Source organism: Pseudorca crassidens, chromosome 6, assembly GCF_039906515.1.
Source record: "Pseudorca crassidens isolate mPseCra1 chromosome 6, mPseCra1.hap1, whole genome shotgun sequence".
Classification (NCBI taxonomy): Eukaryota; Metazoa; Chordata; class Mammalia; order Artiodactyla; family Delphinidae; genus Pseudorca; species Pseudorca crassidens.
In genome coordinates, this window is record NC_090301.1 from 7,851,482 (window position 1) to 7,876,390 (window position 24,909).

General features: G+C 37.8%; 1 protein-coding gene across 9 annotated transcripts in view; it reads right to left on the reverse strand.

Annotated features, from left to right (window-relative positions):
* Positions 1-24,909, reverse strand: part of DIS3L2 (DIS3 like 3'-5' exoribonuclease 2) — a 374,176-nt gene that overhangs the window by 172,257 nt on the left and 177,010 nt on the right. For 8 of the 9 annotated variants that reach the window (XR_010944177.1, XR_010944176.1, XM_067740219.1 and 5 more), the window contains exon 9: positions 16,908-17,081. Coding sequence is in view for 7 of the 9 variants with exons in the window: in XM_067740219.1 (XP_067596320.1) it covers positions 16,908-17,081 (174 nt within the window). In the remaining 2 variants the exon portion in view is untranslated. Of the gene's footprint in view, positions 1-12,468; positions 12,850-16,907; positions 17,082-24,909 lie in introns of those variants that run through there. The other variant, XM_067740225.1, reaches the window with a different exon arrangement.

A 24,909-nucleotide genomic window follows, 5' to 3' on the forward strand; every position in this document is an offset into this window, starting at 1 on the left:
GAATCTGTGGGCTTGTCTTTGGCCAAATTTGGCAAGTTATCAACCATCACTTCTTTGACTACTTTTCCAGTCTCATTCACTCTCTCATTTTGGGAATCCAGTGATACAAATGTTAGCTCTTTTATTATTATCCCATAAGTCCTTGTTGCTCAGGCTAGGTAATTCTGTTAGCCTGTCTTCACGTTCACTAATTCTATCCTGTCATCTCTGATCTACTATTGAGCTCTGGATAGTTTTCTCTTTTGATGAGGGTATTTTTCACTTCAATATTTTCCATTTGGTTCTCTTTTTAGAATTTCTATTTCTTTGCTGAGATTTTCTATTTTTTCATGTTTTAAGAGAATTTATAATTATTTGTTAAACCACTTTCATAAAGACTGCTTTAAAATCCTTGTCAAATAATCACAGCATCTGATTCATCTTTTGGTTTTGATATCAACTATCTTTTCTTATTCATATTGTGATCTTCCCGGTTCTTGTTCTGACGAGTGATTTTCAGCTGTATCCTAGACATTCTGGATATTACATTATGGGACTCTGGGTCCTATTTAATCTTTTTGTAGCGAGCAGTCCCCTACAGAGGTGTCATACTAGGGCCAGGTGTGCATGTTCAGCTTCCCGCAGGGCCCTGTTGCTATCTGCCCAGCAAAAGTGAAGCACTGACTCAAAATGCCTCACTGCGGATGGCAGGTAGCCATTCAGCTCTCCTTTCAGCCCTGCTGACATCTTCCCATGAAAGATGGGCACCAGTTCACACTGTCTCACTGCCTCCAAGTATGGGTATAAGCTTAGCTCCCCATTAGGCCCCACTGCCACCAGGAAGAGGGAAAGCTAAAGTCCGATATATACTGCTTTGTCACTACAGCTTGGGAGCAGAAGTTCAAATCCCTGCTGACACTAGGAGAGGAACGTAGGTGAGTGCCAACTATCCCTCTCCTACCACTTTGTTTATGCTGGTAGAAGGCAGAGGCTCAGCTGGCACTGGGTTCCACTGACACCGGCGGGGGGGGGGTGTTGTGGTGATCAGCCCTGACTCATCAAGTCTCTTTGCTGCCAGGCAGGAATGGAGGCTCATCTCACCACTGGAACCTGCTGGTACTACTCTCAAGGGACAATTGGAAATACCTACTTTTGCTGGACAAGGGATAGATCAGCTCTACTCTCAATTCTTTTTTTTTTTTTTTGCGGTACGCGGGCCTCTCACTGTTGTGGCCTCTCCCGTTGTGGAGCATAGGCTCCAGACACGCAGGCTCAGCGGCCATGGCTCACGGGCCTAGCCGCTCCGCGGCATGTGGGATCTTCCCGGACTGGGGCACAAACCCATGTCCCCTGCATCGGCAGGTGGACTCTCAACCACTGCGCCACCAGGGAAGCCCTCTACTCTCAATTCTTCCAATACTACCCATGCAGAGGAAACACAACCTGCTTCCACTGGATGGGAAACAGGGTCAGCTCCCTGCTTGGCCCCAGTGACGCTATCACAGTAGGGAAACTGGAGCATGCCTGCTTCCACTGAGAAGGGGAAGGAGGGACAGTTCCTTACTTAGTTCCACTGACACTACTCTGGTAGGGTAATTAGGGCACCACCAACTGCTTCTCCTGTGCAGGGGATGGAAGATTAGCTCCCTGCTCAGGTCTGCAGACACCTCCCAAAGTAGGAATCAGAGTGTCACCTGCATGTGGCAGACACAATGGAAGATTAAGTCACTGCATGGCTCCACAGACATTACCAAGTGGGGGAATTGGAGCATTGCTGAGTGATTTTATGAGATAGGATGGGGCGAAGGGATGTAGAATATTAATGTGTTGCTCAGCCCAACAGAAACTATGGGTGTGTGTGTGTGTGTGTGTGTGTGTGTGTGTGTGTCTTTTCCATTGGTGTTTGGCTGGAGTACGGTGGGCATTGCTAAAAAGGTTTTCTGTTGATAGAGACGCTTTTCTTGTTCTTTTGGCTAGAGGAGAAAGGTTTCTGTTGGGGGTTATTTTTCCTGTGCCTTTTGGCCATTCCAGGTTGGTAATTTCTACAGTACCCTATCTAGGATATGTAGGAGACAATAAGAAAACCAGGGGATCACTGGCATGCTATTCCTCAAGTCCTGAGACCCCTAGGCAATCCACCTTCTTTTCCCCCCCTTTCAGAATCTTCCTATGCTTGTTTGTTGTGTTATGTCCATGTTTTTAGTTATAAGAGGAGGGGCCAGGAAGGATGGGTATATGCCATCTTTGTCAGAAACAGAAGTTGTGCCTCATTTTATTATAGTAATTTTAACATTTCATTTAGTGGGAAAATTAGGTAGGAAAACATCTTAAACAGCAACTTCTTTGAAGGCGCTGGACTGTGTTTTATCTATATTCTTTTTCCCAGGAATATCAAAAAGAAACAGGAATGAATCCTACCCTTGCTTAAAAACACATTATACTGAATAAATTAACACATATTCTGCAAACTTCTAAATAAAACCTTCTTTGTCTTTTTTCTTTTTCTCCCTTCTTTTACCCTATACATATTCATTTACATATATGATTTATTATATACCACATACTGAGTTAGCTTCTAGAAACAGAAAGGCAAGTAAGACCTAGCTCTTGTTCTTGAGGACTCTGCTATCCATCAGGAAGAGAGAGTCACATACAGGTAAGTTAGAAATATAGTATGGCAAGTGCTATAATATAGGTATGAACAAACGGTCAAGGGAAAGAAGAGTGGGGCATGACTAACTTTTCCACAGTGAGATGGCAAAAGCTTCACGGTAGTTAAGATGGGCCCTTGAAAAATGGATGAAATGCAGAAAAATGGATGAAATGCAGTAAAGGGCAAGAAACAGAACTATCATAGAGTAAAATCGTTTGGGGAAAGATGAAGGGTTAAGTGTAGAACAAGATACTGCATAGAAAGCTAAGAAATTTATTCCCCTCCTTTCCTATTATCAGTAAAGTTGATAATTTCACTGCACTGATGTGAGTGTCAAGCTACCCAACATTTCTAAATCTTAAGAATGATTTGCCCATACAATTATTTACTTCTCATGGCTCTTATTTTCAAATTCTATCTTTCTTTCTCCTCTCTCTGTTATGTTCAGCAGGGGCTTGTTTCTTTCCTAAAACTTTCTGCTGGAAGTTGTCTTCTTTTAGCTCCAACCCTGGCATTAAAAAATGAAGAGACTTTAGAGTGACATCGGGGACTGGCGGAGTATGGACCTCTGAAAAGCCACCACTCCATACAAGCATTAATAACATTGGTAAAATTGTTAAAATCAACCTTTTCATAATTCTGAAATTAACCAAAGGCTTGTAAAAATCTGATGTACATTTATTCAAGAGAAATAGATGAATTTCAATTAGAACAGTGAGCTTTGTAACGTTTTTACTTGCTTTATTCCCATGTCCCAGCTCTGAAGTAGCCTTGAAAACCAACAGCTTTCTAATTATGGTGAAAACTGGCAGCCCAGCAGCCACTGGCGGGGCAGAACAGATCTAGAAGCTCACCAAAATCTTCATTCTTGTCTTTATGGGAGCTGTCTGGCAGCTCCCTGAAAAGCCCCATTCACATTACTTTGACCTGACTCACACCTTGCTCTTGTGCAAAAAGCCTTATATCCCCAGGGATGTTTGTCAAAAACAATCAGCAGCAATTATTTAATATCACAGGTTTCTGAGGCAGTGGTAACAGATGGAAAATTAGAAGCTATCCAAAAACGTTGAAAGTTAAAGCTGGGGGATAAGGTGTCCACAGAGGTCTTTGCAAAGGCCTGACACATTCCTGGGGGTCGAGACAGCCACACACATGCATAAGGCTGTGCACATGCCCAGGAGAGACCAGGTAAGGCCTTAAGTTCTCACCTCTGGCTGACCCTGAAGCTCTGCACAGCAGGAAGTGAAGACTTCCAGGAAGTAGAGCTGTAAAGTGTGTGTCTGAGCATTGAAGGTATGCCCCAATACATGCACAGAGGCTCTCAGTAAAGGCTGGGAGACTACTGGTTCCAAGCATATAAGAAAATCTCTGTTCACTCATTAACTGACCACTAAGCTAGCAGAGCAGAAACTTCCATGACTTCACACAACAAAGAATATAGAGGCGATAGAATTAGTTCAGTGATGTCACAAAGGGAAAACAGTGACAATAACAAATCTTAGGGAGGTAGGGAAGGTGATCTGATTTTCAGAGTTTCCACATTATTTAAAATGCAAGAGATATAGGTATAGCTTTATGATATAGATATATCATGCAAACAGTAATAAAAAGAAGAGTTGGAGTAGCTAAACTAATAGCAAAATAGACTTCAAGACAAAAAGGACACTTTATAAGTAGGATCAATCCATCTGGAAGATCTAACAATTATAAACATATATGCACCTAACAACAAATATATGAAGCAAAAACCGGCCAAACTGAAGGGAGAAATAAACGATTCAACTGTAATAGTTGGAGACTTCAATGCCCAACTTTCAATAACAGAGAAAACAATTATATGGAAGATCAAAAGGAAACAGAAGACTTGAACGATACTATCAACCTTCTAAATTTAAAAGATATCTTTACAACAGCCCATCTAACAACAGCTGAATGCATATTCTTTTCAAGTGTACATGGAACATTCTCCAGGCCATAAAACAAGTTTCCATAAATTTCAAAAGGCTGAAATCACACAAAGTATATTCTCAACCAAAATGGAATTAAATTCAAAATGAATAACAAAAAGAAACTTGGAAAATTCACAAATTTATGGAAATTAAATATCACAGTCCTAAACAACCAACGGGTCAAAGAAGAAATCACAAGAGAAATAAATAAATATTTTGAGATACATGAAGAAAACACAACTTACCAAAATGTATGAGATGCAACCAAAGCAATGCTTAGAGGTAAATTTATACTTGTAAATACCTATACAAAAAAGTTAAAAGAGCTGAATTCAGTTAACATAAACTTCCACCTTAAAAAATTAGCAAAAGAAGAGCAAACTAAACTCAAGCAAGCAAGGAAGGAAAGAAAAAAGCCTAGAGCAGAAATAAATTAGAGAAGAGATAAACAAAGAGAAAATAAACAAACCCAAAAGTTGGTTATATGAAAAGATCAGCAAAGTTGACAAACTTTTAGGTAGGTGGACCAAGAAAAAAAGGGAGAAAATTCAAATTACTAAACTCACAAAAGAAAGAGAATACATTACTACTAACCTTACTGAAATAAAATGAATTATAAGGGAATACTATGAACAGTTGAATGCCAAAAAACTAGAGAACCAAGATAAAAAGGACAAATTTATAGGAAGATACAAACTACTGGGACTGATTTAAGAAGAAGTAGAAAAGTTCAATAGACCTATAACAAGTAAAGAGATTGAATTAATTTTTAAAAAACAGAAAAACAAAAGCCAAAAAACCAAAAACTTCCCATAAAGAAAAGCACAGAGCAAGATGGCTTCACTGGTAAATTCTGCCCAACATTTAAAGAGGAATTAACACCAATTCTTCACAAACTCTTCTAAAACTCATTCTATGGGACCAGTATCATCCTCAAACAAAAACCAGACAAAGATATCAAAAGGAAACTACAGACCATGATCCCTTAGAAATACAGATGCAAAAATCCTCAAAAGAACACTAGCAAGCAAAATCTAGCAACATAAAAAGGATCCCACATCTTTTTTTTTTGTTTGTTTTTTTGCAGTACGCAGGCCTCTCACTGTTGTGGCCTCTCCCGTTGTGGAGCACAGGCTCCGGACGCGCAGGCTCAGTGGCCATGGCTCAAGGGCCCAGCTGCTCCACGGCACGTGGGATCTTCCCAGACTGGGGCACGAACCCATGTCCCCTGCATCGGCAGGCGGACTCTCAACCACTGCGCCACCAGGGAAGCCCAGGATCCCACATCATAATCAAGAATGCAAGGTTGTGCACTGTTGGTGGGAATGTAAATTGATACAGCCACTATGGAGAACAGTATGGAGGTTCCTTAAAAAACTAAAAATAGAACTACCATATGACCCACTACTAGTAGGTAGCAATCTCACTACTGGGCATATACCCTGAGAAAACCATAATTCAAAACAAGTCATGTACCACAATGTTCATTGCAGCTCTATTTACAATAGCCAGGACATGGAACCAACCAAAGTGTCCATCGACAGATGAATGGATAAAGAAGATGTGGCACATATATACAACGGAATATTACTCAGCCATAAAAAGAAATGAAATTGAGTTATTTGTAGTGAGGTAGATGAACCCAGAGACTGTCATACAGAGTGAGGTAAGTCAGAGAGAGAAAAACAAATACTGTATGCTAACACATATATATGGAATCTAAAAAAAAAAAAAAAAAATGGTTCTGAAGAACCTAGGGGCAGGACAGGAATAAAGACGCAGACGTAGAGAATGGACTTGAGGATGCGGGGAGGGGGAAGGGTAAGCTGTGACAAAGTGAGAGTGGCATGGACATATATACACTACCAAATGTAAAATAGATAGCTAGTGGGAAGCAGCCGCATAGCACAGGGAGATCAGCTCGGTGCTCTGTGCCCACCTAGAGGGGTGGGATAGGGAGGGTTGGGAGGGAGATGCAAGAGGGAGGAGATATGGGAATATATGTTTATGTATAGCCGATTCACTTTGTTATACAGCAGAAACTAACACACCATTGTAAAGCAATTATACTCCAATAAAGATGTTAAAAAAAAAAAGAATGCAAGGTAGGTTCAACATGTAAAAGTCAATTAAATATATTAATAAAGGACAAAAATCACAGACACAGTAAAACCACTCAACAAAATCCAACAGCATTCATGAGAAAAGCACTCAATAAACTAGGAACAGAAGGAACTGCCTTCACCAAAACCCCCCAAGCTCACATTATAATTATTGTGGTGAAGACTGAATGGTTTCCCCCTAAGATCAAGAACAAGTCAAGGAAGTCCACTGCTGCCACTTTTATTCAAGATTGTACTGGAAATTCTAGCCAGAGCAACTGAGTAAGAAAAAGAAATAAAAGTCATCCAGATTGGAAAGGAAGGTGTAAAACTGTACCTATTTGCAGATGACATGATCTTCTAAATATGAAAAATCCTAAGGTATCTACCAAAAACTATTAGAGCTAAAAAATGAGTTCTGTAAGGTTGCAGGTTACATGATTTTTATAGAAATATCATTTTATTTCTATACATTAGCAATTAAGAATCTGAAAATAAAATTAAGAAAATTTCACTTGTGATAACATCAAAAAGAAAAAAACACAGGAATAAATTTAACAAAAGAAGTGTAAGCCTTATATATTTTTGAATACTTTTCAGTATGTAAAACATCATTGAAAGAAATTAAAGATTTAATAAAGGAAAAACTATCCCATGTTTATGGTTTGGAAGATTTAATGACAATACACCCCAAATTGATCTAAAGGTTAAACACAATCCCTATTTGAGGCTCCTTTTTCTTCTGGGGTGGCAGAAATTGATAAGCTGATCCTCATAATAATATGGAAATGCAAGGGACCCAGAATAGCCAAAAAACTTTGGGAGAAAAAATAGCAAAGTTGGAAGACTCACTCTTTCTAATTTCAAAATTTACCACAAAGTTACAGAAATCTAGACAGTGTGGTACTGGCATAAAGATAGACATACAGATCAATGGATCAGAATTCAGTGTCCAGAAATAAACATATACATCTATGGTCAACTGATTTTCAAAAAGTGTGCCAAGACAATTCAATAGGGAGAGAACCACCTTTTCAACATTAATGAAGGTGATGAGACAACTGCATATCCACATGTAAAATAATGAAGTTTGACACCTATACCACACCATATACAAAAATTAACTAAAAATGGATCATAAACATAAATGAAAGAGCTAAAACTATAAAACTCCTGGAAGAAAACAAGTGCAAATCTTTGTGATTTTGGATTAGCCAATGGTTTCTTAGGTATGACACCAACAGCACCAGCAACCAAAGAAAAATAGATAAATTAGACTTCATCAAATTTAGAAACCTCTGTGTTTCAAAGAACAGCATCAAGAAAGTGAAAAGACAACCTACAAATGGGAGAAAATACTTACAAATCAAATATGTGATAAAAAACTGGTATCTAGAATATATAAACTATCAAGTCAACAATACAAAGACAATCCAGTTTTTAAATGGGCAAAGGATTTGAATAGACATTTCTCCAAAGAAGATACACAGATGGTCATATAAGCCCATGAAAACACATTAGAATCATCAGTCACTAGGAAAATGCAAATTGAAACCACAATGAGGGGGATGGGGAGATGAAAGGGAAAAAAAAGGACTACATGAAGTAATGAATGCTAATTAACCTAATTGTGGTCATCATTTCACAATGTATATTTATATGAAACCATCACATTGTACACCTTAAATATATACAATTTTTGTCAACTATACCTTAATAAAGCTGAAAAAGATTTTTTAACAAACTGATAATGAGATACTACTTCACACCCATAAGGATGGCTATAATTACAAATACAGATAACAACTGCTGGTGAGACCATGGAACGTCATACACTGCTGGTAGGAATGTAAAATTGTGCAGTCACTTTGGAAAAACGTTTGACAGTTACTCAAAAGTTTAAATACAGACTGACTACATGAACCAGCAATTCCCTTCCTAGTATATACTCAAGAGAACTGAAAACATATGTCCACACAAAAACCTGTGTACAAATATTCACAGCAGCATTATTTATAACAGTTAAAAAGTAGAAACACCCCAAATGTCCATCAACAAATGGGTAAATAAAATGTGGTATATCCATACAATGGAATACTGTTCAGCCGTAAAAAGGACTGAAGTCCTGATACATGCTACAGAAGCGGTCCCCAAGCTTTTTGGCACCAGGGACCGGTTTTGTGGAAAACAATTTTTCCACAGACGGGGATGGAGGGCGGGGGGGGGGGGTGGTTCAGGCGGTAATGAAAGCGATGGGGAGTGGCAGATGAAGTTTTGCTCACTCACCCGCTGCTCACCTCCTGCTGTGCGGCCCAGTGCCTAATAGGCCACAGACCACTACTAGTCCACAGCCCAGGGATTGGGGACTCCTGTGCTACAGTATGGGTGGACATTGAAAACATTATGCCAAGTAAAAGAAGCCAGATACAAAAAGCCACTTATTATAGGAATCCATTTATATGAAATGTCCAGAATAGGAAAATTCATAGAGACAGAATGTAGATTAGTTGTTGCTAGGAGCTAGGGAGGAGAGGGAAGGGGAAGTGCCTGCCAATAAGTATAGGATTTCTTCTGGGGGGCGGTGAAAATGTTCTGGAATAGAGGTGATGGTTGCATAATTTTTAGACTGCCCAAGAAACTGCTGAATTGTACAGTAAAAGAGGTAAATTTTATTGCATTTGAATATCTCAATATAAAAAACAGTGAAGAGACTTTGCCACTCTGACATTTAACTATCCCTAAATCTCACTAGTTTACTCCAAATCCTAGGCCACCCACACAAAAAATTTTTTTCTTATCATTACAGTATAATTTCCAAACAGATTTTATGTATTTAGAATTATAGAAATTAATCATCTTTCCTGTGCATTCATAGTTCCACAACGCTATAAAATTATTTCTGAGTACAAGTTCAAATACTGTCTCCTCTGTCAATAGGCATTTTTCCACCTGTTCAGATAAAATCTACTGATCTTTGACCATCTGTGTTCTCTAAGATTTACTGCTATTTATCAATATAAATTTTATGTTGACAAACTACTCAAGTACTTACAATTAAGAATATCCACAAATGGTCTACTTTTGGACGCATTAATCTTTGTTATTATCTATGAGTTTCTTGTATTTTCATAAACAGTGAGTTGGGATTTACATGAAGGGAATAACGTTGCCAGTAGTTTCAAATGACAATGACAACTTCCCCCATTTAATGCAGAACAATTTTTTTTTTTTTTTTTTTTTTTTTTTTGCGGTACGTGGGCCTCTCACTGTTGTGGCCTCTCCCGTTGCGGAGCACAGGCTCCGGACGCGCAGGCTCAGCAGCCATGGCTCACGGGCCCACCCGCTCTGCGGCATGTGGGATCATCCCAGACCAGGGCATGAACCCGTGTCCCCTGCATCGGCAGGCGGACTCTCAACCACTGCGCCACCAGGGAAGCCCAATGCAGAACAATTTAATCTTGCTTCTCACCAGGCAAGGAAAGAAGGGGTTCCCTTGACAATGGAAGAGCTGAGATTGAAAGCGCTGTCCTTGAATTTCTTCTGTTGCCCACAGTGAGGCACCGTCTATATTTGTCAGATAAATGTGGAAGATAGTTACCAATGGAATACCATTTTCTTTCAAATCCAAGAAGTTTGCTCTGAATAATTCAGAAAAGGACATCTCAAACACAGTTATACACCATTAGAGCTAATACATTTTGAAATATTTAGTTTAGCAATTTCATAGTGTATTCTAAGGAACGCTAGTTCCGTGAGATGATCCACAAAAAAATGTAAGAAATCTATTCACCCACTGTTTTCCAAAAATGGGTGGCCACAGAATCTTTTTTCTCCACGGCACCTATTAAAATCCCAAAGAGCTTGTGACCTACCAACACCTTGTGGAAAATCCTAACTTGGTCAAATAATCCATTTTATAAAAGATGAAACTGCTCTCTCTCTGTCTCCCCAAATTTAACTGACCTGTCCAAGGTCACCCAGCCAGTCCCTAACTTCTAGTGCTCTTTCTACGCTGCCACACTCCCTAACCAGAGGAACCTTTTCTAAATGGCAATTTAATCAGATTGGACTTCCTCATAAACAGCAAGATTGGTCATTTAATGTTAGTTATGTTTGAAAGCTTTCCCACAAAAGCGTTGACCTGAAAGAGCTTAGTATTATATGTCTCTCCTTTCAAGTTGCTATTTCAAGGTTGGTTTTACCTGGAGTGAGAGGAAATTTCTGTCTATCTAGAACAGTTCAATCTTGAAGATACTTCAGTATTTCTCGCCACAGCACCCTTTCTGTGCTCGGTATTTTTAGCTCATTGTTTTCTGTTTTGGCAGCCGAGAAGCTGCAGTTTGTAATTTTACCTCCAGCTTCATATTTCTTCTTAAAAGTGAATACAGTGTCCTGTTTATAATAATAAAATCACTAGTTGGCAGAACGACATTAAATGGAAAAAAAAAAAAAAGCTATTGGAAAATTTAGAGCAAGCAATTTTATATGCCAAGTTTCACATTTGTAATGGTCCGGTGGAGGTCACTGGGCTTCCTTTTTATTGCGGGAATAGTAAAGAAATAGATATCTACAAGTTCTCCTGTGAAAAACTATAAGAACCGCCTCCCCTTCAAGGAAGCTCAGAGTTTTACTGAAAACTGACATGATCCAAACTTCCACAATACTACTAAAATATAAAAATCAGTTTAGGGTGGTATTTTCCCCCTCTAATAATTTAGGTTTTCATTTTCCACTTTAATTGAGCTTTTAAGTTTTGTTTCCAGTTTAATAACAAAGGAAACAAAACAATATGAATGAAATTGAAAATAATTGGAGCCAGTCTCAGAAATAACCTTGGGGTTTCTTGGACTTCTGGTGCAACCCCCTTTAAGCAGTGTCCTTGGATATATTCTCTTCCTGACCCCCAAAGGCTTGCAGTATCGACGCTGCATTTTTTTTTTTTTTTTTAAACCTCAGATGCCCTGCTAAGGAGAACTGCAGGGTAGGCCATGCAAGCAGCAATTCTCCAGAGATGGAGCCGAAGGTCCAGAAAAATAGTACTCCCAATCAGAAGGGCCAGATTGTTGCCCCTAGGAGTTCACACTAGCCTTACTTCTTGAAAACTGCTAACCAACTATTTTTCTTTTCAAAATAAACACTATTTCTCTCAACTTCAGTTCGCAAAATATTACCCCAATTCCACTGGACTAAAAAAATGGAATTTTACTGACATAATTGGATTATGAGGTTTAAAGATTGATGGAACTTTTTTGTGTTCCAAATATAATCGTTCAAATACCAAACCTAAACGGGTATGTAGAAGTCCTTACGTAGCTAGAGCCAGGGTAACACTGTAGGCTCCACGGCAGGGTGGCCCAGCAGAGGGGGTCAAGAAGCTATCAAAACCATTGGAGTTGTGAGAGCCCTGTTACAGCGGGATTTGGGAGTCTTAGGGGAACATACCACCCTTTCTGCAGCCACAGCCTATCGCTGAACTGAGAACTACTTCAGTCACTCTAGTTCCCCCTATGCCTGCGCATTTCTCAGATCTCAGCTCAAGCACCAAGGACGCTGCCAGTTTGTCCATATGAATGTTACAGCGCCTGCCATCCTCTGCTGTAATTTATCTGAGTATAAATCTGCCTCCCTGAGGAACAGTAAAGTCATGAAGAACAAGGGCTGGGCCTTACTTGTCTTTGTATTTCCAGTGACTAACTGAGCACTCGGCATATATTATATATACACATATATATTCTACAGAGATACATAAATAATATATGTAAATAAATGTATATAGGAGAGAAGGGAGGAAAAGGAAAAAAGTTTTATTTAGGAGTTCCCAGAATACATATTATTTATTCATAGCATATGTTTTTTAGTGTGTGTTAGGACTCATTTCTAGTTCTTTTGACAGTCCTAGAAAAAGTAATATTGATAAAACCTCTTTGAAGGCACTGGACCTCTGAGCAGAAGAAATCACAGTATTACAAACTCTTGTACCAACTATCTCTCTCCTCCATTACAATTCCATATTTGACTATTGCTTAAAACATTTGATTCACGCTCCTCTGCTATAAGACTGAGCGTTCCGCAAGAACCGAGACCACATCTACTTTTGTTCATTGGTGAATTTCTACTGCCCATGGATGGTGTTCCATAAATTTGTTGATTGAAAAATGAAATCAATCTATTAAAAGACCAGTCAAAGAGAAGGAAAAGGTAATCAGCTCCAAACACTCCAGCATACTAAGTACTTCTCTATTTTTTATTGTAAAAAGAAATTAACCGTGACTACATAAATACATGAATTAATGCTGGCACCCTCACAAGGTATGTGGATCAGGTGGTAAGTGAGGTGTACCTCAAGTGAGAAGAGAGTCGGTGTTCCAGAACACAAAAGGCAATGAACGATACTGGCACTTCTGTTGGTTCCTATACTTTCAGCCAACTGTGAACAATAGGTATTTACACATGTCCAGTACCATGGATTTATGAAAATTATCTAGTTTTAGCTAAATTAATCCTTACAAAATAGGCAAGTGGCTAAAAAAGATTATTGCAAAGATCCACAGATTGATGATAATATTGAACTAATAATAGTAATACCACTAATAACATGAAAATAGCAAAGCTGACATTTCTTGTGCTCCTAACATGAATTCATCCGCCACACTATGATTTCAAAACAATGACTGTCAATCATATGGTCCATAGCAGATACTTAGAAAAAAATAAACACACTTAATCTGTCCCTTCAAGGTAAAAGTGATGTTTTAACAACGATTAAAAAAAAAGAAAAAAAAAGTTATTGCTTTTTGAAAGCAAAATAAAACAAGAAACTCAAGTTTTTAATATAAAATTCTAAAAATGGATGTTTTGAAATGTTTCCATTGTTATACAATTTGGGGACCTAAAATGACCTAATCTTAAAAACTACAAAACTTTTCATATCTATACACTTAAATTTTCTAACAGAATTTTATAACCAGTTTTTAAAGATGCCAACTGAAGAATAATCGAAGATTATGAAATCATTTTAAAAAATCTAAAAATGCAACGCCTTTCAATTAGTCCACAAGAACTGACTGACATCATGAAAGATGGAAGTTTATTAGCTGGATTTCAAAATGAATCTGAATATAATCAGTGAACAGGGTTAAAAAATAAGTATTATGATTTAGTAAGTTGAGCTCACTTCTTCCTAAGATATGATATCTTTTTCAGTTATGATAACCATTAAAACCAAAACTAAGTATCAAAATATACAAAACTTACAACCGGACCTCTGTATTTCCACACTGCAAGTTGTTAAAGCAAAATAAAAAAATAAAGAATATTCAATCACATTGCTTTCACCAAAAGTAGGATTAACAATATGAACAGTTTTCTATACCTTCTTAAAGTAAAATAAAAATATATTAAAATGTATTTCTTTCTCATTTTTCCACTTTTATGTATGTTAATAGCGTATATAATAAGTTAGTAAAGTAGTAAGTACACTTGTAATTTTAAAATAAAGGCACATATGTTACAGGGAATGCATGTTCAACAAAGTTTAGAGATTACTACTTTAGGCATCAGGAAGCAGTTGAAAGATTTTAAGCCAAAGGAGTAAAAAAAAAAAAAAAGAAAAGAAAAGAAAAAAGAATACGATTTGAATTTTAGAGAAACAATTCTAGCGGATAATAGGCAGGTAAAAAGTTTCTGGAAGTTAAAGTGATTAAAAATAAAAAATCGCTGTTACTGTGCTAATAGCAGAGAGCATCCCACAAGCTCCCTGTATCTTTGGATCCTCTTGCAGGACACATAGGTATATTTTAACAGAAGACGTCTGCAGAGCAAGACCTCCTAGTCTGTGGTCTAACTCAGAAGGCAATGGGGGCCAAAGAAAAAGGCAAGGTGGGGCCATGAGAGGGGAACTGAGCGACACTGGCTTCTAGGACTATTGGCATGCCTTATTATTATTCATCTGCAGGCTAGGAGTCAGGCTAGGGAAGGTTGAGCACCTCTCTCTTCTGATATTTCCATCTATAATTTTTTAAAGTTATAGAAGTTTATTTTTAAACAATTTGAATAACAGAGTAATTTATAAAATGAAACGTAAAATATTGCCTCCCTATCAGTGAAATGATAGGCACTTCACTGAAGTCCACACACGATAATCACTGTCGGCAGTTCAATGCATTTCCTTCCAGAACTTTTTTTTCTGCAAATATACTTTTATGTGTACATGTATATGTATGTACATACACATTTATATCGTTTTTATATTATTTGACTTTATAAAAAACTAGGCTCATATTCATACTGTTCTGAAACTTGCTTCTTTCACTTCGCAATATATGATGGCCATCCTTTTAGGAAGTCCACATGGAAATGGTTCCTTTTTTGCAGCTGCAGGGAATGTTATCTTATTGAGATGACATAGGTTATTTAACCATTCCTTTAATGATGGACATCAGCAGTGTCACTTTTATAATAAAGCAGCAACGAACATTCTTTACGTACATCCTAAAACACTTCTTTGAGGAGGATGGACTCCTGGAAATAGAGTTTTTAGGTGAAAGGGTAAGTAGGTTTAAAATGTTTTAATAGCTTTTAATAGCTACTGCAGAATAGCTATACTAACTGACATTTCAAACAATAAAATTCAGCCATCCATTCTAACTTTCTTTTCTTATTAAAAATTTTTAAATAGATTCCTAGATTTAGGAAAAGATCTCAGAAAACAAGTCCCTCAATTTATATATGAGAAAATGAAGGTTCAGAGAGGGTAAGATTATGGACTCAAGATCTCAAAACCCCCGACAAGATGACTGACCAGGAGTTCTCTGAACAGTGGTTACTGCTGAAAGCCAGGAAGGCAACTTGAGTTAACTGACTTCAAATATAATGTGTGTTCCATCAGAGTTACTAACAAGCAGGAAAGGGAACTGTCAACTCCTTTTCCTTGCCTACCCGCGGCAAGAAAAGAAAAGAAGTACATTTCTAAAAGATACAAAAGCAAGAGGGAGCCGGAAAGGAGGATTCTCAAACTAGGTGGAGTAATGGGCACCAAGAGCTTAAGGTATCATAAGTTCAGCTGCATGAAGTGCGCAAGTGTGGCGGAAAAGACTCTGACACGGGATGACCTTAGCAAAAAACCTTCCACGGCCTCAGTGGGTTGTATGAAAAGTTTCTTGGTTCTAAATATCTCCATGTGGCATCCAAAATGAATGCCAGTACTGAAACCAAATTCTGAAGAGAAATATCAGAAAAGAACTAACATCCCACAATGAAGAAACATCTTCAAAGAAGATGTTGTTAAAAAAATACCACAAAAGTCCTTTCCAACAAATTCCAGACCTAAAAGTAAAGCTTTAAAATGAAGCTCCAAGCACAGAAGTCTTGAATCCTTTGCTCTGTGCCTGAAGAGGCCCATTTAAAGGAAGGCATTTCTAAACAGATAACACTGTCCTTATTTGACCAGACCTATGGGGCATAGCAATGAGAAAAGGAGGTGGCAACTACACCTTTTGAAATTATAATAGCATGGTCTAGAAGAGAAGTCAGCACACTTCTTCTATAAAGGGCCAGAGAGCAAATATCTTAGGCTTTGCAGGCCACATGGCCTCTGTTGCAACTATTCAACTCTGCTCTTGTAGTGCAAAAAAAATAGCCATAGACAATATATAACCAAATAAGCATGGCTGTGTTCCAATGCAACTTCATGAATGCTGAAATTTGAATTTTATATAATTTTCATGAAAAATTATTGTTTTGATTTTTTTCAACCATTTAAGAATATGAAAACCAGTCTTAGCTCACGGGCTGTACATAAACAGTCAGTGGGCTCGGTTTAGCTTGGAGGCCATCACTGGCCAACCTCCGGTACAGAGCACTTAGTTCCCAATTGTACAATTGAATGTTGGTGGAAAGATGGGAATATCTGAGGCCAGCTCATAGGAGAGTTAAGTTAGAAGGCAGAAAGATAGAAACATGATGTGCTTTTTTTTTTTTGATTTGACACATTCATTTTTTGAAATGATTACCAGAAGAAGGATACTTTTACATCCATCACCTCAGTTACCTTTTTCACACACACACACACACACACTGTATTTTATTTTTACAAGAGATAAATAAACTGACACCAAGCATTGTAAATGGATGACCACAACAAAAGCAACAATGATTGCAGTTACCAAACACAAAACACACTCATACTAAGAAACATGATGTTCTTTACGCGTTTCAGATATTTACCTTAAATCTCTTCTCTTGCTGAATTCCTCTGGTGGAATTGTCCAAGGCAGGTCTTGAGGGAGACATTCTAAAACTTCTGAAGAGAAGTCAGAGAAATCCACTCCATACTCTGTTAGTATCCCTTCTGTTTCAGGCTCGATCTCACCAGCCTGCCCAAGACTCTTAGCCAGCTGCCTGTGGACAGGACAGAGAGGAACAAGCATGTTAGTGAGTAATGAAACATAGGTGACCCATTTCCTCTCTAAAAATGAGGGTAGTAGGAAAGTCTTTGAAACCTCCTGCCCCTCCCCCAGAAGGAACACCATCATCAGTGAACGGAGGTGGGGGGGCAAGCAGAAGAGATGAGGATACTCTTGTCCTATTAACGCCATGACTACAGTATAATTTTACCTTTCCTCAGGAATTCTGACCCAGGGAGTAGGGCCAGAAGGCCCTTCTTAGGACTCTGGAAGTTGTTATTCATGGAGAATTAAAAGCTTTTGTCAATTATTTCTCTTGTAAACACCTTTAGAGACAATTCTGATCAACCCAGTTTGCTGTTAAATCATTAGTTTCACAGTGCCTATACCTTACATCATGCTTACTAGATTAGATCTCATGTTTTTATTTATTTCACAATTCTACTAATTTTTCCCTTAATGTTTTAAAATATTTTATCTGAACACAAAAGTAATATATGTTCACTCTAGAGAAGTTAGAAAAGGAAGAAATATACCAAGAAGAAAATTTAAATTATCTTTAATCCAGTCACCCAGCAAACGACCATCCGCATTTTAAGGTACTGGTCCATTAAAAGTAAGATTGCATTTAATAGGACAGTCCTGATGCTATGAGTAGGATTCCATCTTTTAGAGGGCTGATCTCACTCTTTTATCTGTGGGGCATCTACACATATATCAAAATTGATAATTCTCGATTCTTCCAAGTATTGGCATGCCACATACAGACCACAAGTCTAAAGTTAAGTGCTGAATACAGATAGTCAATAAGGAAACGTGACATAAGTCTCAAAACAGCCGCCTTTGTTGAGGGTGATGGGGAGACCAGAGAAGGCTACCTCCTCCATTGTATAGGTCTACTCATCCACCAGCGTGATCCAGGAATCCACCCTCAGTAATTCCTGCAAGCAGTTTAGCTCTGGCATTAGGGTCTTCTCTGGGGCCACTCAATTTCTTTGAAGAAGATTCTGTTTCCTACATAAGGGTAGATGCCTGGCTACTAGAGTTCTTAGGTACACAGTGGTGGAGTGGGACTGGGGATGTGGTTGCCTTACATGCAGACTTTTAACAAATTCCCATTTTCAGCCTCACTACTGGAACATGGCAGTGGTGGCAGAACGGCTGGCCCCATTTCTCATATGCCAGCCAAGAGAGACCAGCCCACTGTTGACACATACACCTGCCCACCAGCACAGGCTCAAGGCAGCCTGTAGGTTGACCTGTGGGCTCCAGGTGGCCTGTAGGCATTTCACATACAATGGTGGCTCAGACCAGTGCCTTCTCCTCAAACGTAGGTGGTGATCTCCCAGAAAGCACATCAAAAAGCCAAAGATAGCAAAAATACATGGGAAAAAAATAACAGAAAGCTATCTGGAAGATCCACAAATATATGAAAATTAACCAACCAATGGATTAAAGAAGAAGTAAAATGAGAATTAGAAAATATTTTGACCTGAATAAAACACAACATAACAATGTTTGTGAGAAGCAGCTAAAGCAGTGCTTTGAGGGAAATTTACAGCATTAAATGCTCATATTAGAAAAGAAGAAATGTGTCAGTGACCTAAACTTCTACCTTAAAAAACTGAAAAAAGAAAAGCAAATTAGATCCCAGGTAAGCAGAAGGAAGGAAATAATAAAGAAATAAGAATCAATGAATAGAAAATGAAGAAACAATAAAGAAAACCAATAAAATCAAAAGCTGATTCTTTGAAAAGATAATAAAATAGGTAAGCTTCTGGTGAGGCTGATCAAGAAAAATAAGGAAGAAGTTACCAATATCAGGAATGAGAGAACATTTTTATAGATCCTATGAGTATTAAAAGAATAATAAGGGAATTATGAATGACTTCAGGCCAACAAATTCAACATCTTGGATGAAATGGGTAAACTCCTTGAAAGATATACACTGCCTAAGACTCCTCAAGCAGATACCAATACCTAAATATTCCTTTATCTGCTAAAGAAACTGAATTCATAGTTTAAAATGTTCCCACAAAGAAAAATTCAGGCCCAGATGGTTTCACTGGAGAATGCTACTAAGTCTTCAAGGAAGAATTAATACTAATTCCATAGAAACTCTTTCAGAATGCAGAATAGGACAGAACACTTCCTAACTAGTTTTATGAAGCCAGCATTACCCTGATACCAAAATCAGACAAAGGATTCATGAGATCAATATCCCTCATGAAAAACAGACTTAAAATTCTTATGAAATATTAGCAAACAGAATTCAGCAATACGTAAAACGATAATACAACATTCAAGACCAAGTAATTCAAGATCTGTCTGACATTCAAAAATTAATCAATTTAATTCATCAATTAGCAAACAATGAAAAAACATATACAATTATCTCAATAGAAACAAAAAAGCATTTAACAAAATTCAACATCTATTCATGATCAAAACACTCAGCAAATGAGTAATGAACAGGAAGGTCCTCAACTTAATAGTGAAAGACTAAATGTTCTCCTCCAGATCAGGAAGACAAGGGTGTTCACTCTCACAAATAGTATTAAACATGGTATTGGAAGTCCTAGTGAGAACCATAAAGCAAGAAAAAGAAAGGAAAGGCATACAAATCAGAAATGAAGACTTCCACATTGCATGTAAGTGGACCAAAGGACTACAATTCCCATTACAGAAGCCTCCTACTTAATGCCTGGCATCTCTTTATAGAAGACTCCTCTAACTCTACAAAAACTAGTACACTGTGAAACTAGTGTGAAAGCCAGCACGCTGTATGACTGTGGCCAAACTAATCCTGATAAAAGACTATGATTGAACTTCTTGTTCTTGGCTTTCCAGACTGGCCTTTGTTCCTACCCATAACTTTCTCAGGACATTCAAGACTCTTACTGTTTCTAAGAGCCCTTCAGTACCCTTCTAAAAATTCCTTTTCCAACCACAGTTGGTTTCTCCTGTTTGCAATCAAGAATCTAGACAGTTAAAGACTCAGGTCTCATTAATTTTCAAATTGACAACATTATGACCTGTGTTCACTAGAATGCAGTTCCTGTTGAGGATTTGGGGAACCTGTTGTCACCTCTGAAGTTTGAAGGACATTTTGGAAATTAATATTTTGAAAATTAATGGGACCTGAGTTACCTCCAGCCCATCTAAACAATTATTCTCACAGGTTCCTGAGGTTCTATTCTCTACATCCATCTCCTAAAACTAATGGGTTTGTCTGGGTTCTTGGTTGTAAGCATGAGAAACTAACTCCAGATGGAAAAGTAATTTATTGGAAAGATACCAAAGAGATCACAGAAACAGTGAGAGACCTGGAGAACCTGAAAAGAGGGTGGAAACAAAAGAATTACATGCTCAACCTCTAAAGTCTTGATTCCAGGCTAAGGTGGAAACTCAGTGACCTCCTATGCATATCAAAAAATTATTTTGACTCTATTGCAGCTGCCAGGCTAAGATGGCAACAAAATAAATAAACAAAAATAAAAATCTGGCTTCTAGTGTCCTTGTCCCCACGCTGAGCCACAGCCACCCCCCGCCTCTGCAGGAGACCGACCAACACTAGCAGGTGTTCCAATGTGATGCTGAATAAGAATGTTGAGAGAAGACCCACCACCAGTCCCTCCCATCAGGAAGCTTGCACAAGCCTCTCAGATAGCCTCATCCACCAGGGGACAGATAGCAGAAGCAAGAAGTACTACAATTCTGCAGCCTGTGGAACGAAAACCACATTCACAGAAAGAAAGACAAAATGAAAAGGCAGACGACTATGTACCAGATGAACGAACAAGATAAAACCCCAGAAAAACAACTAAATCAAGTGGAGATAGGCAACCTTCCAGAAAAAGAATTCATAATAATGACAGATATGATGATACAGGACCTTGGAAAAAGAATGGAGGCAAATATCGAGAAGATGTAAGAAATGTTTAACAAAGACCTAGAAGAATTAAAGAACAAACACCTAGGAGAATTAAAGAACAAACAAACAGAGATGAACAATACAGTAACTGAAATGAAAAACACACTAGAAGAAATCAATAGCAGAATAACTGAGGCAGAAGAACGGATAAGTGACCTGGAAGACAGAATGGTGGAATTCACTGCCACAGAACAGAAGAAAGAAAAAAGAATGAAAAGAAATGAAGACAGCCTAAGACACCTCTGGGACAACATTAAACACATTCACATTACAGGGATCCCAGAAGGAGAAGAGAGAGAGAGAGGACCTGAGAAAATATCTGAAGAGATTATAGTTGAAAACTTCCCTAACATGGGAAAGGAAAGAGCCACCCAAGTCCAGGAAGCACAGAGAGTCGCAGGCAGGATAAACCGAAGGAGAAACACGCCGAGACACATAGTAATCAAACTGACAAAAATTAAAGACAAAGAAAAATTACTGAAAGCAACAAGGGAAAAACGACAAATAACATACAAAGGAACTCCCATAAAGTTAACAGCAGATTTCTCAGCAGAAACTCTTCAGGCCAGAAGGGAGTGGCATGATATATTTAAAGTGATGAAAGGGAAGAACCTACAACCAAGATTACTCTACCTGGCAAGGATCTCATTCAGATTCGATGGAGAAATCAAAAGCTTTACAGACAAGCAAAAGCTAAGAGAATTTAGTACCACCAAACCAGCTCTACAACAAATGCTAAAGGAACATCTCTAAGTGGGAAACACAAGAGAAGTAAAGGACCTACAAAATAAACCCATAACAATTAAGAAAATGGTAATAGGAACATATATATCAATAATTACCTTAAACGTGAATGGATTAAGTGCTCCAATCAAAAGACACAGGCTCACTGAATGGATACAAAAACAAGACCCATATATATGCTGTCTACAGGACACCCACTTTAGACCTAGGGACACATACAGACTGAAAGCGAGGGGATGGAAAAACATATTACATGCAAATGGAAATCAAAAGAAAGCTGGAGTAGCAATCCTCATATCAGATAAAATAGACTTTAAAACAAAGACTGTTACAAGAGACAAGGAAGGACACTACATAATGATCAAGGGATCAATCCAAGAAGAAGATATAACAATTATAAATATATATGCACCCAACATAGGAGCACCTCAACACATAAGGCAACTGCTAACAGCTATAAAAGAGGAAACTGACAGTAACATAAAAATAGTGGGGGACTTTAACACCTCACTTACACCAATGGACAGATCATCCTAACAGAAAATTAATAAGGAAACACAAGCTTGAAATGACACAACAGACCAGAAAGATTTAACTGACACTTATAGGATATTCTATCTAAAAACAGCAGATTACACTTTCTTCTCAAGTGCATACGGAACATTCTCCAGGATAGATCACATCTTGGGTCACAAATCAAGCCTCGGTAAATTTAAGAAAATTGAAATCATATCAAGCATCTTTTTCAGCCACAACGCTATGAGATTAGAAATCAATTACAGGGGAAAAAAAACATAAAAAACACAAACACATGGAGAGTAAACAACAGGTTACTAAATAACCAAGAGATCACTGAAGAAATCAAAGAGGAAATCAAAAACTACCTAGAGACAAATGACAATGAAAACATGACGATCCAAAACCTATGGGATACAGCAAAAGCAGTACTAAGAGGGAAGTTTATAGCAATATAATCCTACCTCAAGAAACAAGAAAAATCTCAAACAATCTAACCTTACACCTAACGGAACTAGAGAAAGAAGAACAAACAAAACCCAAAGTTAGTAGAAGGAAAGAAATCATAAAGGTCAGAGCAGAAATAAATGAAACAGAAACAAAGAAAACAATAACAAAGATCAATAAAACTAAAAGCTGGTTCTTTGAGAAGATAAAAAAATTGATAAATCTTTAGCCAGACTCATCAAGAAAAAGAGGGAGAGGACTCAAATCAATAAAATTAGAAATGAAAAAGAAGAAGTTACAACAGACACCACAGAAATAAAAAGCATCCTAAGAGACTACTACAAGCAACTCTATGCCAAAAAAATGGACAACCTGGAAGAAATGGACATTCTTAGAAAGGTATAAGCTTCCAAGACTGAACCAGGAAGAAAACAGAAAATATGAACAGACCAATAACAAGTAATGAAATTGAAACTGTGATTAAAAATCCTACAACAAACAAAAGTCCAGGACCAGAAGGCTTCACAGGCGAATTCTATCAAACATTTAGAGAAGAGCTAACACCCATCCTTCTCAAACTCTTCCAAAAAACTGCAGAGGAAGGAACCCTCCCAAACTCATTCTACGAGGCCACCATCACCCTGATATCAAAACAGACAGAGATACTACAAAAAAAGAAAATTACAGACCAATATCACTGATGAGTATAGATGCAAAAATCCTCAACAAAATACTAGCAAACAGAATCCAACAACACATTAACAGGATCATACACCATGATCAAGTGAGATTTATCCCAGGGATGCAAGGATTCTTCAGTATACGCAAATCAATCAATGTGATACACCATATTAACAAACTGAAGACTAAAAACCATATGATCATCTCAATAGATGCAGAAAAAGCTTTTGACAAAACTGAACACCCATTTATGATAAAAACTCTACAGAAAGTGGGCATAGAGGGAACCTACTTCAACATAATAAAGACCATATAAGACAAACCCACAGCAAACATCATTCTCAATGGTGAAAAACTGAAAGCATTTCCTCTATGATCAGGAACAAGACAAGGATGTCCACAATTATTATGTGCCACAATTATTCAACATAGTTTTGGAAGTCCTAGCCATGGAAATCAGAGAGGAAAAAGAAATAAAAGCAATACAAATTGGAAAAGAAGAAGTAAAACTGTCACTGTTTGCACATGACACGATACCATACATAGAGAATCCTAAAGATGCCACCAGAAAACTACAAGAGCTAATCAATGAATCTGGTAAAGTTGCAGGATACAAAATTAATGCACAGAAATCTCTTGCACTCCTATACACTAACAACAAAAGACCAGAAAGAGAAATTAAGGAAACAATCCCATTCACCATTGCAACAAAAAGAATAAAATACCTAGGAATAAACCTACCTAAGGAGGTAAAAGACCTGCACTCAGAAAACTTTAAGACACTGATGAAAGAAATCAAAGATGACACAAACAATTGGAGAGATATACCCTGTTCTTGGATTGGAAGAATCAATACTGTGAAAATGACTATACTACCCAAAGCAATCTACAGATTCAATGCAATCCCTATCAAATTACCAGTGGCCTTTTTTCCCAGAACTAGAACAAATATCTTAAAATTTGTATGGAGACACAAAAGACCCTAAATAGCCAAAGCAGTCTTGAGGGAAAAAAAAACGGAGTTGGAGGAATCAGACTCCCTGACTTCAGACTATACTACAAAGCTACAGTAATCAAGACAATGTGGTACTGGCACAAAAACAGAAATACAGATCAATGGTACAGGAGAGAAAGCCAGAGATAAACCCACATACCTATGGTCAACTAATCTATGACAAAGGAGGCAAAGATATACAATGGAGAAAAGACAGTCTCTTCAATAAGTGGTGCTGGGAAAACTGGACAGCTACATGTAAAAGAATGAAATTAGAACACTCCCTAACACACACCATACACAAAAATAAACTGAAAATGGATTACAGACCTAAATGTAAGACCGGACAGTATAAAACTCTTAGAGGAAAACATAGGAGGAACACTCTTTGACATAAACCACAGCAAGATCTTTTTTGATCCACCTCCTAGAGTAATGGAAATAAAAATAAACAAACAGGACCTAATGAAACTTAAAAGCTTTTGCACAGCAAAGGAAACTACAAGC